General features: G+C 48.7%; 2 protein-coding genes across 2 annotated transcripts in view; one reads left to right on the top strand and one right to left on the bottom strand.

Annotated features, from left to right (window-relative positions):
• The window catches only part of LOC144950840 (small conductance calcium-activated potassium channel protein 2-like), a 47,416-nt gene extending 45,858 nt beyond the window's left edge, over positions 1-1,558 (top strand). Inside the window, exon 10 of the mRNA XM_078880964.1 lies at positions 1,473-1,558. Coding sequence (XP_078737090.1) covers positions 1,473-1,537 — 65 coding nt within the window. The 3' untranslated portion in view covers positions 1,538-1,558. The remainder of the gene's footprint in view (positions 1-1,472) is intronic.
• An 8,696-nt stretch (positions 1,559-10,254) lies between these two features.
• LOC144950703 (blood plasma apolipoprotein LAL2) lies at positions 10,255-12,400 on the bottom strand. The gene has a single exon (XM_078880779.1). The coding sequence runs from the start codon at positions 12,298-12,300 to the stop codon at positions 11,725-11,727; it is 576 nt and encodes a 191-aa protein (XP_078736905.1). The 5' UTR covers positions 12,301-12,400; the 3' UTR covers positions 10,255-11,724.
• Positions 12,401-15,749: the final 3,349 nt, after the last annotated feature.

Raw genomic sequence — 15,749 nt, 5'->3', positions numbered from 1 at the left:
GCAGCAATTGAACGGTTACAATGGTGCACAAATGAACATGGCATTGAATGCCAAAACCAAATCAAATAACACGAGCATTGAAACTGACAAAAGTCATTTAAACTATTGAAACACCGTACATTGCGGAAGTAACTGATAAACTAGCCAGATGTTTGGATTTGGCACGGTACATAAAATACAGAAATTAATATTTGGTACAAAAGATGTATTACCGAAGCTATCAACAGAAGGTGTGTACAGGATTAATTGCACTTGTGGAAAATGCTATGTTGGGCAAACAGGACGAATGATCAGCAAGAGACTAAAAGAACACCAAATAAATATTAAATACTCCCAAATACAACTGTCAGCAGTAGCAGAACACGCTTGCCCACAAGGACGCTCAATTAATATTGATAATGTTAAAGTTCTGTGCAAAACTAGTTACGACTGGCCAAGACTAATTAGAGAATCTATCGAAATTGAGAGAAATTAAAATAATTGTAACTGTTCGGATAGCTACAGAGTTAGTGCTGCTTGGAAGCGAATCATCAAATAATACCTTGTTTAGATGCATGCCTATACAGGTCGCAATACTTCAATAAGGATTACCCTTGGTACGGCTATTTTAGTACACACAATCGACAAGAAGTACAAGAGCAATGGGCTTGCATAATGCACGTGGATTATGCAATGGATACCCATAGTGGATACCCATAGTCATTTATAGGCATTCATTAATCACCCCCCCCCCCCCCCCAGTGATGTCATCGTATCTACCCCTCTATTTAAGGAACGAAACAGGACGATTTCTCCACAAATCTGGCTGTCGCCTGATGAAGCTGGTTGTAATTACTGACGAAACGTCGTGTTTATCATAATTAACGCTCCGCATATGTACCCAGAAAAGCCTCACTGAGTCTCAAGAGACTTTGCTTGACGACGATGGATCCTGCAAAGTTTTTGAGAGTAAAGGGACACATTTTGAGGAATATGCGGTGTAGCTTTACCGCCACACCAGCACAGCTTTGGAATGCGTCTTACTTTCTGGAACTTCTCATGAATACGATATAACTGCAGGATTTTTATGGAAACAGTGGCTATTAGAAATGGTCACGTTATAAGCGTGGTTGTATTATTTTAAAATGACTGGCAAAATGTCGCACTCAAGATTGTAAATGTTGTGGCTTGGCTCTCCAACACACCTGTTAGTGCTGTACCAGTGACGAATTGGCACGTTCTGTCTACGTGACAACCCTTACTAGTTGGCTGTGTCGGGTGGTGGCGGGTTTAATGACACATTGATATATTTACGCGATCTAACCCAAAAAACCTGTATTCTGGGTATTAGTCTGCCAGCAGGGGGCGATGATTGCTGCCCTCTGTGTAATCCAAATTGAGTGATTTATTCATATTTGTCATTCATTGTTGTGAAGATGATGCTGACGATGTTCCTCATTTCTAACGATCCCACGGCTTTGACGACCAGACAGACTTACAGACGTACAGACGTACATACCCCGGGACAGACTTACAAACGGACGGGCAGAGTGACTGACTGACCAAGACGTCGACAGACACGCACAGACTTACTGAAACAGAGAGACGTATTAACACTCGGCCGTACTGAATTGACTGACACACTGGCAGACTTAGACGCACAGTTATGGAGAGGCACACAGATAGGTAGACAGACACAGTTTCGGACAGAGAAAAATATGTACTGTATATAGACAATCAGATGGCAGATGTGCTGACAGACATACAGACAGATACACAGACCTAAAGACAGATTTCCAGACTGACGCGTTGACGATAAAACACGCACAGGAACGTACAGAAACTCAGACAGACACACAGATGAACTGAATTGGACACACGCACACAAACTTGCAGATGGACAGGGAGACAGACAAACACACGGACTTAGAGACCCATATAGAGACGGACTGACTTACACACGCACAGGGACTTACAGATGGACAGACAGACAGACGGAGGAGCCCTTGTGTGGGCCTGCGTGTGTGCAGGTGACGAAATCAACTCCGCGCACGGTGGCGTCACCAGAGCTGGCGGTGTCAGCACTGGCGGCCACATTGATGTCAGCGCTGGCGGCCATCTTAGCTCTGGCCGCCATCTTGGTGCCGGCGGCCATTTTGGCGGCGCTCAGGGGGACGGCGGCCAGGTCGGTGGAGGCGCCGGCGCCCGCGGCCATCTTGTTGCCGGTGGCCATCTTGGTGGCAGTGGTGGCGCCGCCGGCCGTCTTGGTGGCAGTGGTGGCAGTGGTGGCCCCGGTGGCCATCTTGGCACCCGCGGCCATCTTAGTGGTGGCGCTGGTGGCCATCTTGATGGCAGTGGCGGCGGCCATCTTGGCGGTGGTGGCGGCGGCCTGGCGACACCCTCGCACTCCATGTTGCCCCCACTGTACGAGGGCATCTCGTGAGAAACAGCGACGCTCTCCACATTTCCTGCATCGTCTCCCGCATCGTCTCCCGCATCATCATCATCATCTCCCGGCAACAGTCGCAACGACCCAGCGCGACCAGGTGGAGCAGAGGCGAGCGACTCCCTCCACCGCACAAGCAAGGAGGCGACGGGTTCGACTGCGTTATGTGGTCGGCTTGACGGATCGCACGAGATGGAATGGCGTTAAAGCTCAACTCGGTATCATCATCATCATCATCATCGTTGTTATTGCCACTGTTCTGATCATTGTTATTTGAGAACTATATTTTTCCCGACATGGAAAAGACGTTGAGGAAATTGCGTCAAACTAAATGTCGTTAACAAGCAGCAAAGAGGAGCAGGACTGTAATGGAGCCAAAATGAAGACTACAATGTCTCGTTTTTTGTGGACCAGAACACACCGCTGAGTTCCTCCATTTGTGCAACATTCGCAGAGCCTTAAATGATCTGTCGTGTGCGCAGACGCACGCGCGAGCGGATACACGCACAAACACGAACATACAGCCTGTGTAGGCTGTCGGTGCAAGTACAGACACACGGAGACACACATAGGTACACGCACGCATGGGCACGTAATGTTGGTGATGTCGCCACAGCGCTTGGTGCTTTGGCTGTCTGTGGGCAGCATGACCCAGCCAAGACAGCCTTGCTTGCCAGAGGAGCTCACTGATGGAATGCCCAGATCTTTCAAGGATCTGTGAGCTCACACAATCCAGCCTGGTTGAACCCAGGATGGATCATAGGCAGGCCAGTCGGCACATTTAAAGCATGCTCCAGGTTCAGCGGCAGAGTCTCCAATGCCTCCAATGCCTTCTCAATTACCAGATCATCAACATTAGAGAGCCATCCCGTGACCGCTCCAGGGCATTGATCAGTCTCCCATTGTGTTTGTACCAGATGGAAATTTCTCTGTTACAGCTATGGAATGGTTCTAAAACTACGTGGTAAAAAATACGTTAAATAATGTAGGGGACAGAGGGCATCCCTGTCGTACCCCAAGGTGAACAGGATATGGCCCTGATTCTTGGCCAAGCAGATTTACCAACATGAAGATACTTATGATTGTGAGCAGAGGGTCATGGAGCCTGAAAGTACGAAAAATAATCCAGAGCCCTGGCCTCGTGATGGTATCATTGGCCTTGACTAGGTCAATAAACCAGAGATGTAGGTCCTGTTGAATTTCCCTACACATCTGCCTGTAGCAGATGGACATGAGACAGACCCAGGTGTTACGGGTTGACTGAGATGATTGGCAGGTAGACCACCAGTGCCCCCGATTGTGCCAACTGTGTGCTGGCAACAGACATATCTACGAACACGTACACCTACCTAACGTGAACTCGTACATATAGCAACACACACTAATGTCACTTACGTAATACGGAAACGCACGACTTCATATGCTTATGCACATGCACGCACACACAGACAAACACAACACGACACATAGACACACAAGGAAACACGTGTTCAGTACTTTGCTGTATTGATTTCGTTTTGAGTAGTGTACTGTTTTGTGATCCCAGTGTAAATGTAACGGCCATGACGAGATACACCCAAGGCCTTTCGTTACTTGAATTGAAAGTAACGCCGCGTTGAATCAATTCCATCACTTTTCTAAAAAAAATGCACCCAAATATAATTATGCGCGCGCAATCAAAATGTCCGTCCAGTCTCACAGCCGCACCGATGGCAGCGTTGCCCGTGGTGGTGGTGGCGGCGGCCATATTGGTGGCGGTAGCCATGTTGGCGTCGGTGGCCATGTTGGTGGTATTGAGCACAATACTAGCCGTGTTCGTGGCCGCATCGGTGGTGGCGGCGGCGGCCATATTGGTGCCTGTTGCTACGTTGTTGGCCATATTAGTGGTCATCTTGGTGGTGGTGGCCATAGTTGTGCCAGTTGGTGGCGGTCATGTTAATGGCGGTATTTGTGGCCATGGTGGTGGCGGTGGCCCTATTGATGGCGATATTCTTGGCCATATCGGTGGTTATAGCAGGTGCCTAGGTCGGTGGTCAGGGCAGTGCCAAACTTGGATGATTTACAGACACTTAGGATTCATTAGAAAAGCCAAAAACTCAAGGGGGGGGGGTGCAGTGCGAATATACCATGCTGACCCTAGAGCCAGTGGTGGAAGATCCACATTCGCATGGCAGGGGGACAGTTCATCTCCAATCCTATCTGCTGCCGACTTGCCGCAAAGCGGCACTGAAAGAATAAGAATCGTGCAGAACTCGCCCGAGCCAAAATTAAATCAACCTCTTTCCTGATGTCACGCCTTTATCAACGTGTATTCGTGTGTCCCGCAAGCGATCAGGGTTAAAGTTCGACTCCCGGTATCAAACGGGCGCGTCCAGCTTCGGCGCAGAGCCACGCGTCGCTCAAGCCGACGTTTGTTCCGAGTGCATTCCCAAGTGCGAAGTTCGATAATTTTTTTATTTTTTTTTCCCAAAAAAAGCAGCACTCAAGCGGCACCTCCCAAATGGGGGGCGCCACGCACATCCGCCGAACAACACGAGCGCGCGTGGCGCCCATCAGCGCATGCGCGCGCAAGCGCCGTGGGTGTCACGTGCGCGCGCGACGCGGTTGGCACGCGCGCGCGGCTTGCAACCCCAGCGGTGATTGTTTTTGTCCGGGGACGTGGCGTCTCCGGTTTGAGTGGCAGCTGTTGTTTTATATATATATAAATAAAAAAATACTGCAGCCTTATTGTACACTAAACACCCACGATACTTCATACAAGAAATGTCATAAATTATTACAATTGTTATTAATTATATAATGAATAAATCAATACTTTTCTGAAGAAAAAAAAAACACTCGGCTGTTTTTTTTTGGTTGCTGCTCAAATTGTTATTCCACTCGTGTTTGTCCGTTGTGTCATTCCATTCGCAAAGCCAGTACTGTACTCCTACACCATTCAGCTACCCAGGGAAACCCTCGCTGAGCCTGAAGAGTCATTTCAGATGTTCCTGCGTGTTGTGCCCCAATTGAGTAATTCGCCGGTAAGATTATTTAAACCTTGACCCTTCGAATAACCCGATTCTGTGTTCCTTAACCATTTAGTTACCCAGGGAGACCCTTGCTGAGCCTGAATAATAATTTCAGATGTTCCTGCGTGTTGTGCCCCAATTGAGTAATTCGCCGGTAAAAGATTCTTTAAACTTTGACCCTTCGAATAACCCGATACTGTGCTCATACAACATTCAGTTACCCAGGGAGCCATTTCTTTCACACCCTACGTAGCCAACCGTGCAAATCGGAGGTGCGGGGGAAGGATAACAAACTAAACACAAAAAGCAGTACAAAATAAATGAGTTTTCAAATCAGATTATTTTAAAGTGCATAGCTCTGTGGCTTCCTAATTATTGGAATGAAGAGCGTTCCAGACGGCCGTTTGAAAGCGCGCGACGCTATGACCGTCTTTGACAAGTGATAACCTACTGCCCCTTATCAATCCACTGCTGGAGGAAGAACCTCCTCGCATCTTGCGGTTCATGGGTGGTTGTTCGACCGTACTTGAGTGCGATTGCGGTGAAGGCGTGGGTGGTGGCGGGGGGCGGGGGAGGCTGTGATGGTGGGCGTGAGGACCGCTTCAGATGTCACCTACCACTGATGATGTCTGCCGTGGCCGAAAGTCAACCCCTCAATTCGCCGGGTTCATGGCAGAGGTCGCAAACGGGTTTTGATTCCTTACCCGTGCCCGGCCGCACCAGGGTCGCAAACGGCTATCCGTACCCAGCCGGGTACGGGTAGCCGGGTATCGGGTAGGGTACGGGTATCGGGTACCCGTTTGCGACCTCTGGTTCATGGCGCAGTAGGCGTAAACCACGGCGCCATCGCATGGAGGCGTTCGTCATCGGCCGTGATCGATGCGCCGCTGGATGACGGCCTCTCCCAAGCCCTCGCCCGTCTCTCAAAGGTCTCGCGATTCCACAATGAGTCCATCCAGCTTCTGCACACGAGTTAAACCGTTCGTAGAAAATTCAATGAAGGCCCCGTCATAGGAACGGGGATTTCCACCGCTCGCACAGGGTTGCCAACGGAGATGGGCTCTGCCCCCGACGTTAGTTTGAACAAGAGCCACTTTGATGCCCTTGAAGTGACTTAATCATTAACGTAAAATAAATAGGCATCGGTCTACAAAGGGGGAGAGCTCTGCAAAGTTATGGGAATGCATAATCCTAGCTAAGTATAGGTCTACATAGATACAGGTCTACATATATACTGTATATAGGGACACATAGGCACATGTCTACATTGGTAGAGGGTACATAGGCATTAGTCATACATACCCTGCTGTATTTTTGCTCTGAGTCTACGGGTCTACGTAAACGTACACGCGCCTCCATGAAAGTCACCGGCGACCGGACCGAGACCATCCACTCACCCGCACGTCAAAACGTGGTTTTTAATCGATGAGTGTATTTTAAGAGGCAGCTTTTACCTTTTTTTTAGACGCAGCATTCATCACGCGACTCGGGACACACACCGCCCACTGGAGCTCCAATTGATGCATGGGGTGAGCAGGCAGGGTTGCAGTAACGCAGTCCCTTTCATTTCATTGGCGTTTAATCATCATTAATCACTGAATGGCCGCGGCTCCATTGTCTGGCCGTGGCAAGGAAAGTGACCGAGTGGGATCAGAGGAGTTCATAATGGCCGTGTCGGTGACACTGAACCAGTGGCCATTGCTGTGACGGGCTAGAGACCTGGGACTCAGAGAGGTTCATAATGGCCTTGTCGGTGACACTTAACCAGTGGCCATGGCTGTGATGGGTTAGAGACCTGGGACTCTGAGAGGTTCATAATGGCCTGCCAGTGACACTGGGCCATTGGACCACTGAGGCTCTGAGTTGAAACCCAGGGTTTGTGTGTGAGTGTGTGTGCTTCTCTCAGAGAGGTTCCGAATGGCCACGAGGTCGACTCAATGAGCTCCCGGCGCGATGTTGACCACACAACCCAATCGTGTGCCCTGTCGGCTTTCATAGGTCACGTGCCCCCAACGGTCTGTTCAGAGGCTATACGGAGTTTCTTTGTCTTGGTTACGTAGACCTCGATTGACAAGAGGGCACAAGTGTTTGGGGTGCGTCTTATTATCCGGCAGTGGACTTCGTGAGTTTATTTTGTTCCTGATCGGGGGGAGGGGGCGGGGTAAGTGAGGGGGGGGGCAAGGCTAGCGGGGGGGGAGTGGGGGGGGCTAGCGGGGGGGGGCTCTGATGTAGCTGTTGCTTAATTGAAACCGCTCTCGCCCTAATTAAATGCATTGACAATAGCGCACCGAGCCAGTCGTTACAATAATTTACTGGTTTATCGATCGTTGCAATTCATTGCGCAGCTTCTATCGATGGCATTCCACTGCTGGATGGGTGAATGCCCCCCCCGCCCACCGCATACCACACCGTGCGTGTGGGGGAATGGGGCTTGCTTGCGTTTGACCATACTTCACCACGCCGGTCAGTACGGGTTGGTTGGTGAACGGACTCGTTCGGATGCCGCAGGCCACAATCGAACTCAGGTGGCCGGGGCGTGTAGCGCGGTGCGTTGCCTCAATTCATCAGGGATCCATCATCCACTGCTGGATGAAAGTCTCTTCCAGGCCGTCGCCATCTCTTCACGATCCCGTGTAGGGAAGCGACGATCCAGCTGGCGGCCTGCGCACGAGCTGAACTCATCGCTCCATCTCCGCGGTGGTCGACCTCCCGGGAGTGGTGAGATGTTGACTACCTCGCCTGGTGTGCAGGAGGTCGTGGGTTCGATCCCGACCCTGACGCCTGCTACTGTATACTTGGAGTTTGCGTGTCTCTCTCTCTCATCATCATCACGGTGGCTAGGAGATGTTAACTACCTCGCCTGGTGTGCAGGAGGTTGTGGGTTCGATCCCGACCCTGACGCCTGCTGCTGTGTATTTGGAGTTTGCGTGTCTCTCTCTCTCATCATCATCACGGTGGCTATGAGATGTTAACTACCTCGCCTGGTGTGCAGGAGGTTGTGGGTTCGATCCCGACCCTGACGCCTGCTGCTGTGTATTTGGAGTTTGCGTGTCTCTCTCATCATCATCACGGTGGCTAGGAGATGTTAACTACCTCGCCTGGTGTGCAGGAGGTTGTGGGTTCGATCCCGACCCTGACGCCTGCTGCTGTGTATTTGGAGTTTGCGTGTCTCTCTCTCTCTCCCCGTGATTTTCCCTCCACACGCGCTGCGCACCCGGCGACCCGAGTTCGATTCCCGCTCACGGCCACCACCAGTGACGATTATCTGAACCGGTCCTGGGGCCTCCCCTAGGTCAACTCAGCGTCAAATGAGTACCTGGTGCGATGTTTAAACATCGCCACTGGGGAGACAAAGGCGGCTGGGCGTGGTGCTGGCCACCCACCCCCTCGTGTGCCGTGCCGGCCTTCATCGGTGCTCGCTAGCAGCACTTGCCCCTACAGTCTGTTAAGGCTACACGGGGGATCTTTGTCTTTGTTTGTAGGGGGATCTGTGTAACATGTGTGTGTGTGTACTGTGTAAAGTGTGTGTAACGTGTGTGTGTGTGTAACGTGTGTGCCACGTGTGTCTGTAACGTGTGTGTATTTTTGTAAAGTGTGTGTGTAACGTGTGTGTGTGTAAAGTGTGTGTGTGGAAAATGTGTGTGTAACGCTTCTTTTTCGTTGGATAGAGGGGGGCTAAACTGGCAAGACACGGGCTAGAGAAGAGATGGAGCTGATGCGGTTACGGGAGGACGTGGAGCTGAGCGGACTTGCCGATGAGCGGTAGCAGCGGTGTCAAGATCGACCTCTGCGTAGGAGGATCGTGAAGGACGCTGCTGCTGCTGGGCAGTTGGAGGCAGTCGCCCTCCAGCGCTAAATGCTTTCAAACTATCAATTCAGGTTCAGGGATTCTGCACTTGCTCTATTACTATAGTACTATACCGCCTTCAACTTTTAACGAACGACTGGGTGTTGAAGGTGAGCGATTTGTCGTATTATCTGGCTGTATAGCAAATGAAAAAATACAATTACTTGACCGTACAAGTAAAAAAATTGTGTTTTCATATTTTAGAGTATTTATTTATTTATTTAGAGCTTCTTTATAGCATCATGCTACAGGCCTCGCACTAGCTTAATCCGGCACTATTGTGAGCGACTGCACAGGGGAAAATCTTGATTTGAAGCTGCAGCAATCCATACTCTTTGGTTCTTTCGGTAAAGTCACGTAGATAGAAAATAATAAAATAAGAATTAAACATAATAAAATACAATTCTCACGACGTTTCGGCCACAACGCAAGCAGCCGTCCTCAGGTGAAGAACAGGTCTGTCGGAAAGACAGCGTCTGAATGTCTTTCCGACAGCCCTGTTCTTCACCTGAGGACGGCTGCTTGCGTTGTGGCCGAAACGTCGTGAGAATTGTATTTTATTATGTTTAATTTTGTATTATTTTATTATTTCCCTTTGTGTGTGAATGGGATGGTGGTGAGCGGTGGCGCAGTGCTTAGGGCACTTTCGTTAACAATCCAAGGCTAAACACATCAGTGACGATTGATATCGCATTCTTAAGGGCGGCGTCTCTCCTAGGTAGACTCGGCCTTAAAATATAAACGTTTAGTTTCTGGATCGTAGATTAACAACAGCGTGTGGGGGAGACAAAGGCGGTCGGGCGTGTTGCTTGACCGCTGACACCAACTTGCCAACAACAATCTGTTAAGGCTGTACGGGTCGAACTTTGTCTTTGTATGTTGTTTGTGTTTTTTTTTTATAAAACAACAAATATGTAAGCGGGTATAAAATGTTTTTTTTTTCTCACGATGATGAAATCGATACAAATCTCACACGTTCACCGATCACAATTTTTATTGGATTGAACACGAAGTCATGGCTCTAAACACCACAATTATTTGTGTCTGCAAGACAAAAGTAAAACACGAGATTGGACTTGTTGACTAACAACGGAAATGGGCGGCATGCATGCTCGCGTAAATAAAACTTTTTCTTTTTTTTAAACAATGTCTTTTTAGACCGTAATTCATTTTGGGGAACAAACACCGTCAAGTCATTTCGCACGATTAATAACGGGTTAAGTCTTGAAAGTAAAACAAAATAAACTCGATGTTACTTCAGGAATAACGCGACGGTGATATTTTGAGCTGGAATGACGGCATTCATACATATACCGTCAAAACAAAGTCCGCGTATTATTATCTGGTTGTATTATTTTTTTACATGCATTGTATTTTCCACTAACTCGTTATTAGTCGCGCGAACTTGTATGTAAATACAGCGGTGACAATGTTACATACAGATGCTTATTTGTGGCGTTAAGGTGGTCAGCATATTTTTTTTGCTGGGAAACGGTCATATTTAAAAAAAAACAAATCTAATTGTAGATTTGTGTTACGTTCGCCACCAAAAAAAAGGCGTAAAGCTGTCCCCTTTCTCGCCACCCGATCACGAATGCGTCCCGTTGCACGTTTCACAAGTTCGTTAAGGGAAGAAGAAATACGGGTTTAGCGCAAGGGATCTCTTATAAATCATTCTCGTGAAACCAAACTAAAATCTACTTCCCACAAAGCGCTTGTCAACTACGCCGACCCTCTTGCAAGTCTCAAAGACACGAGAGTGTAATTTTGGAAACGTTAACTTGAGTTACATCTCTTTCCACCGGTTCAAAAGAGCCAGACATAATATTCACCAAAGGCCGCAGACCAGATATTATCAATTCGTTCGTTACTACTACCAAAGGGTGACAAACATTTTATTCGCAGATACACCCAAAACAAAGCAAACTTAAAAGATGAAAAAAAATCTCAAAATCCAAGCATGAACTCGAGCTGAAATTCATGACAAGGATCATGAAGTTTTTTTGTTGTTAAATTTATCATCGAACATGCAAACTCGAAAGAAAAAAAACCCTCCACACACCAGATGAAGGTGAAAATTGTGGACAACTCAATAAAAAAAAAGATTCATGCAGACTTTTAAGGAACATTTCAAGCAGTCGAAAAAGTGACCTCCGCCCGAAACTTTCCCGACAGTCCGCTCAAACATTTTTTTTCAGGTGACCTCGATGACAACTCTGGAGGGCAATCCCCGCCTGCACTTCAAGCTGTCCCACAAAACAACCCGAAGAAGCATTTAGGGCAACAACAAAAAATGCCCCCAGGAAATGATCTTTTTTTTTCAGAGAGAGCAGCACTTCAGAAAGAGGGGAAGGGCTCCACTACCAACTAAACCTTCTCCACCCTGTGAGGTGGCAGCAACGCACGGCTTTGCCACGACCCCCTCTCCTCGGCAGGACTTCTTATTGAGCGGGTGGCGGCGCGCTCGCGATCTCCTTCACCTCCTTCATCAGTCCAAGGCTGGACATGGTGAGGGCCGTCATGCCGTCTCGTACGCCCTTGAGGGTGTCGTCCAGCTTGGCCTTCTTCGCCCGCTCAGCCAGCGCCGCCAGGTAGGCCCACATCACGCCGCGCTTGGACTCGATGAAGCCGCGCACCTTGATGATGAGCGGCGCCGATTCGTGCAGGTGGGCCGTGGCGCGCTCAATGCCGGCCTTGGCCGCCTGCAGGATGGGCACCAGCTTGGCGTTGGCCGCCTCGGCCATCTCCTCGGCGAGCTTGTGCGTCGTGACCCCCTCGGGGAGCGCCTTCGCCTGGAACTCCTCCATGAATTGCTCCACGAACTCGCGGGCCTCGGTCATGATGCCGTCCGCCTTGTCGCCACTGACCGCCTCGCCGTAGCTGTGCAGCCTCTCGAGCGCCGTCTCCAGGTACGTCTTGCCCGTGGCCGGCACCAGATGCGTCTCGTCGGCTTGGACGTAGGCCGCCAGGACGAGCAGGAGGAGCCCTGCCGCGTGGGTCATCTTCATCGACAGCATGGTGGCGCTTGGAGTTCTTGGGCTGGTGGTGGTCCGGTCTCTGCTTTGACAGTGGCAACTGTCCGTGTGCAGAGAGAGGTCTCGTTGGCTGCTGGAGAGCAAGAGTGGAGAGTGGTGGTGGTGGTGAGTGCTTATATAGGGATCGGCTGGTCCACCAGCTCCACGTGTTGACCAATCCCCCCCCCCACCCCCATCCTTGTCCTCATACAAGGCCGGGCCAAAGGGGTGGTAGCAAGAGGGCTCCCGCCACAAGAACGAGGAGGTCTGGCTGCCTGCCGCTTGGATACCGGCCAGCGGGAGCAAGCCAGGAAAATTTGTGGACACGGAGAAACGAGGAGCTGAGATTGCATTGACAGGACATGGTCAAGGTACATTTGATGATGAGTGCAGAATGCGTACATGCATGTGCAGACATTCGTGCATACATAATCAGACATGCATGCATACATGCGCAACAAAAGACAAAGGCATACACACACGCAAGACATCGATCCCCCGTATATCCTTGACAGCCCTTTTGGGGAAAGTGCTGTTTGTGAGCACCTATGATGGCCTACACTGAGCACGAGGGGGTGGGTGGCCAGCACCACGCCCGGCCGCCTTTGTCTCCCGAGTGGCGATGTTTACTCACTGCACCAGGTACTCATTTGAAGCTGAGTCGACCTAGGTGATGCCCGGGACCAGTTCAGATAATCGTCACGCTGATGTTGGCCGCAAGCGGGAAACGAACTCGGGTCGCCGAGTTCGTACAGCTCCAATGAGTTAGACAAAGAACCCGGTGTAACATTAATGGACTTTTGGAGCAGGTGCTGTTAGCAAGCACCGATAAAGCCGGGCAAAGCACACGAGGGGCCGGGCGGGTGACCAGCACCAGAGGTGATCTAAAATTACCACACCCAGGTTCTCATTTATGGTTGAGTCAACCTAGGGAAGGACCAGAACAAACACTTGGGATGCAGGCATTTTATTTTGCGTATCTGGAGGTATGTGCATGCAATCACCACCTGGCTGGTGTGTACGAAACGACCAGTTCGACTCCTGCCACTGCAGGTTTCATTGATTCATAGGTAACACATACATTCGGTGCGATGGGCGATGCTGAACTGCAGGCCACGGTGAACCATTCATCTGTCAGCAGCTTCACCCGCAGCGACCAGCGTGGTGAAGTCTGATCAAACAACCCCCTCTTCCCCAACGATGATTGACGCGCCATGTGAAGGGGGAGAGGCCTCCATCCAAAAGCGGATAGACCAAAGACGGCATGTAAAAAAACGTTAGAGATAAAATGTTGACAAGTTCTTATGTAATCAAGGACACACCGTTCCCTCCATTGCAAACGAGATAATCTCATTGGGCCCTAGCATGGTTAAATAAAGGACTTTGGCACGGGCAGATGCATAATCTCGCTGCCTTTCATTTTGTCCCAGACAAACACACAAAATAGCAAACAGACAAACATTTTGACATAGACAAACACAGACACACACGCGTGCATGCGCGCACGTGTGTGTGTGTCTGTGCGTGTGCAAGTATAGCCTTTAACAGGCACTGACTCCCCATTGCCGATCTTTACACACTGCACCAGGTACTATATTTTTAGGCTGAGTTGACCTAGGGGAGGCACAAGATCGGTTCAAAATTCGCCACTGTTATCGGTCGTGAGAGGGAATTTTTCTCAGGTTGTTGGATTCGACACGCAGCGCGCTAACCACTACCACCACTCCCCAAGTAAATACGTAAGGGACAAAGACAAAGATCCCCCCTATAGCCTTAACAGACTGTTGGGGCAAGTGATGTTAGCGAGCACCTATAGAGCGGACACACACACAGATGCACAAACACAGTCAAACCAACATACACGCATCATCACCATCGCCATGCAATCAGTCCTCGTGCTGCAATGCTACAATCCATCTCACTCCAGCAGACATGCTGGACATCACCATTGGAACCTCATTTGCCAGTAAGAATTAAACACAATACCTGCAGTCGGAATGCGCCTTTTTGGCGTCATCTGGTTCAACACCATGTGAGACTAGGCTCTAAAGAAAGCTGTCTCGGGTGTGGACCAATCAATTTCAAGGACAGTGCATACGTTATCATAGTTATGTTTTTTGTTTGCATTCCGAATGCAGGTATTGTGGTTAATGCAAACATGACTCCTTGTAAAAAAAAGGTGTCGGTTTTGTTGCCAGATAAAAGGGTAAAAAACCAATTATCATGCTGGACATCCTCTAAGGCTCGTTCTTATTTTTGGGCTGCCATTCTATCACCAATCTCATCCATCGGCCATCATCCATTTTAGCCTTCATATGTCCTACCCAAGCGCACTTTATTTATAAATCCTACCTTTATATGTCCTACCCAAACCCACTTAATTTCCTCAATGGTCAATATGTTTCCTTTAATTTGTATTGATTCTCTGATCCATGCGTTCCACTTTCTCTCTCTGTCAATGTAATTTCCAAGCCATGCACCTCTCCATGTGCCATTGCACACTTGCCAGACTTTCTTCCACTCATTGAAAACATTCACACGCATTGCTAAGTTGTTTTTCATAACGAAATGCACTTTTACAGCGGCGCTGTGACCTCCCCTCCTACCTTCGTTTGTAAATTTAACTATCTTGATCCCGTGCTCTTTTCAATAATTGCCCAACATATACTCTTTGGTTCTTTCGGCAAAGTCACGTAGGTGAAAATAATAATATAATAGAATAAAATAAAAATGAAAACAACTAAATTTCATTTTTCTTTTCTTTTATTATTTTTATTTTCACCCACGTGACTTTGCCGAAAGAACCAAAGCGTATGGATCCTTGCAGTCACGAAAACTTCAAGCCCAAAAAATATACACGGGCATAAGTATGAATATGCTTATTCTGCTGTGTTTTCCAGTTGTGACGCCTCAAACAATTATTTTAAAATATTTTCTTATACGGCCAGAAGAAGACAGTACAGCAAGTAGGTTGTCGACATCTCTCAGTAACAATTTCTTTTTCATCATCACCCCCCTTGTATGCTCACTGGATTTTCTCCAGGAGCCTTCAAACTCCCAGCTGTAACTTGCTGACCTGCCCATACAGGACATCTGTGTAAAACAGCTTCATAGCTCATCGGATTCCTGCTGCAGTCTAAATGAACATTCTGATTCTAATAGATATTATAAAAGCCCGACGTTCCGTTTGTCCGATTGTCTGTCAACTAAACGATGATAGTCTTTCAGAAGGCCTGAATAAAACATTTATACATTTAAAAAAGTGGAGCCTCCCCACCACAGATGCGGGGTTAAAAAGTTGATCCAACAAATTTCCAAAAATTGTCGACCTACCTACAATAGAGTCAGTAGTATCTGCTATTGAGTCCGTAGTATCTACTGTAGAGTCAGTAGCATCTACTATAGAGTCAGTATCTACTATAGAGTCAGTGGTATCTACTATAGAGTCAGTA

The sequence above is a fragment of the Lampetra fluviatilis genome, chromosome 59, assembly GCF_964198595.1.
Source record: "Lampetra fluviatilis chromosome 59, kcLamFluv1.1, whole genome shotgun sequence".
NCBI classification, from domain to species: domain Eukaryota; kingdom Metazoa; phylum Chordata; class Hyperoartia; order Petromyzontiformes; family Petromyzontidae; genus Lampetra; species Lampetra fluviatilis.
The sequence above is the reverse complement of the archived record's forward strand: the minus strand, read 5'-3'. Positions and strand labels throughout refer to the sequence as shown.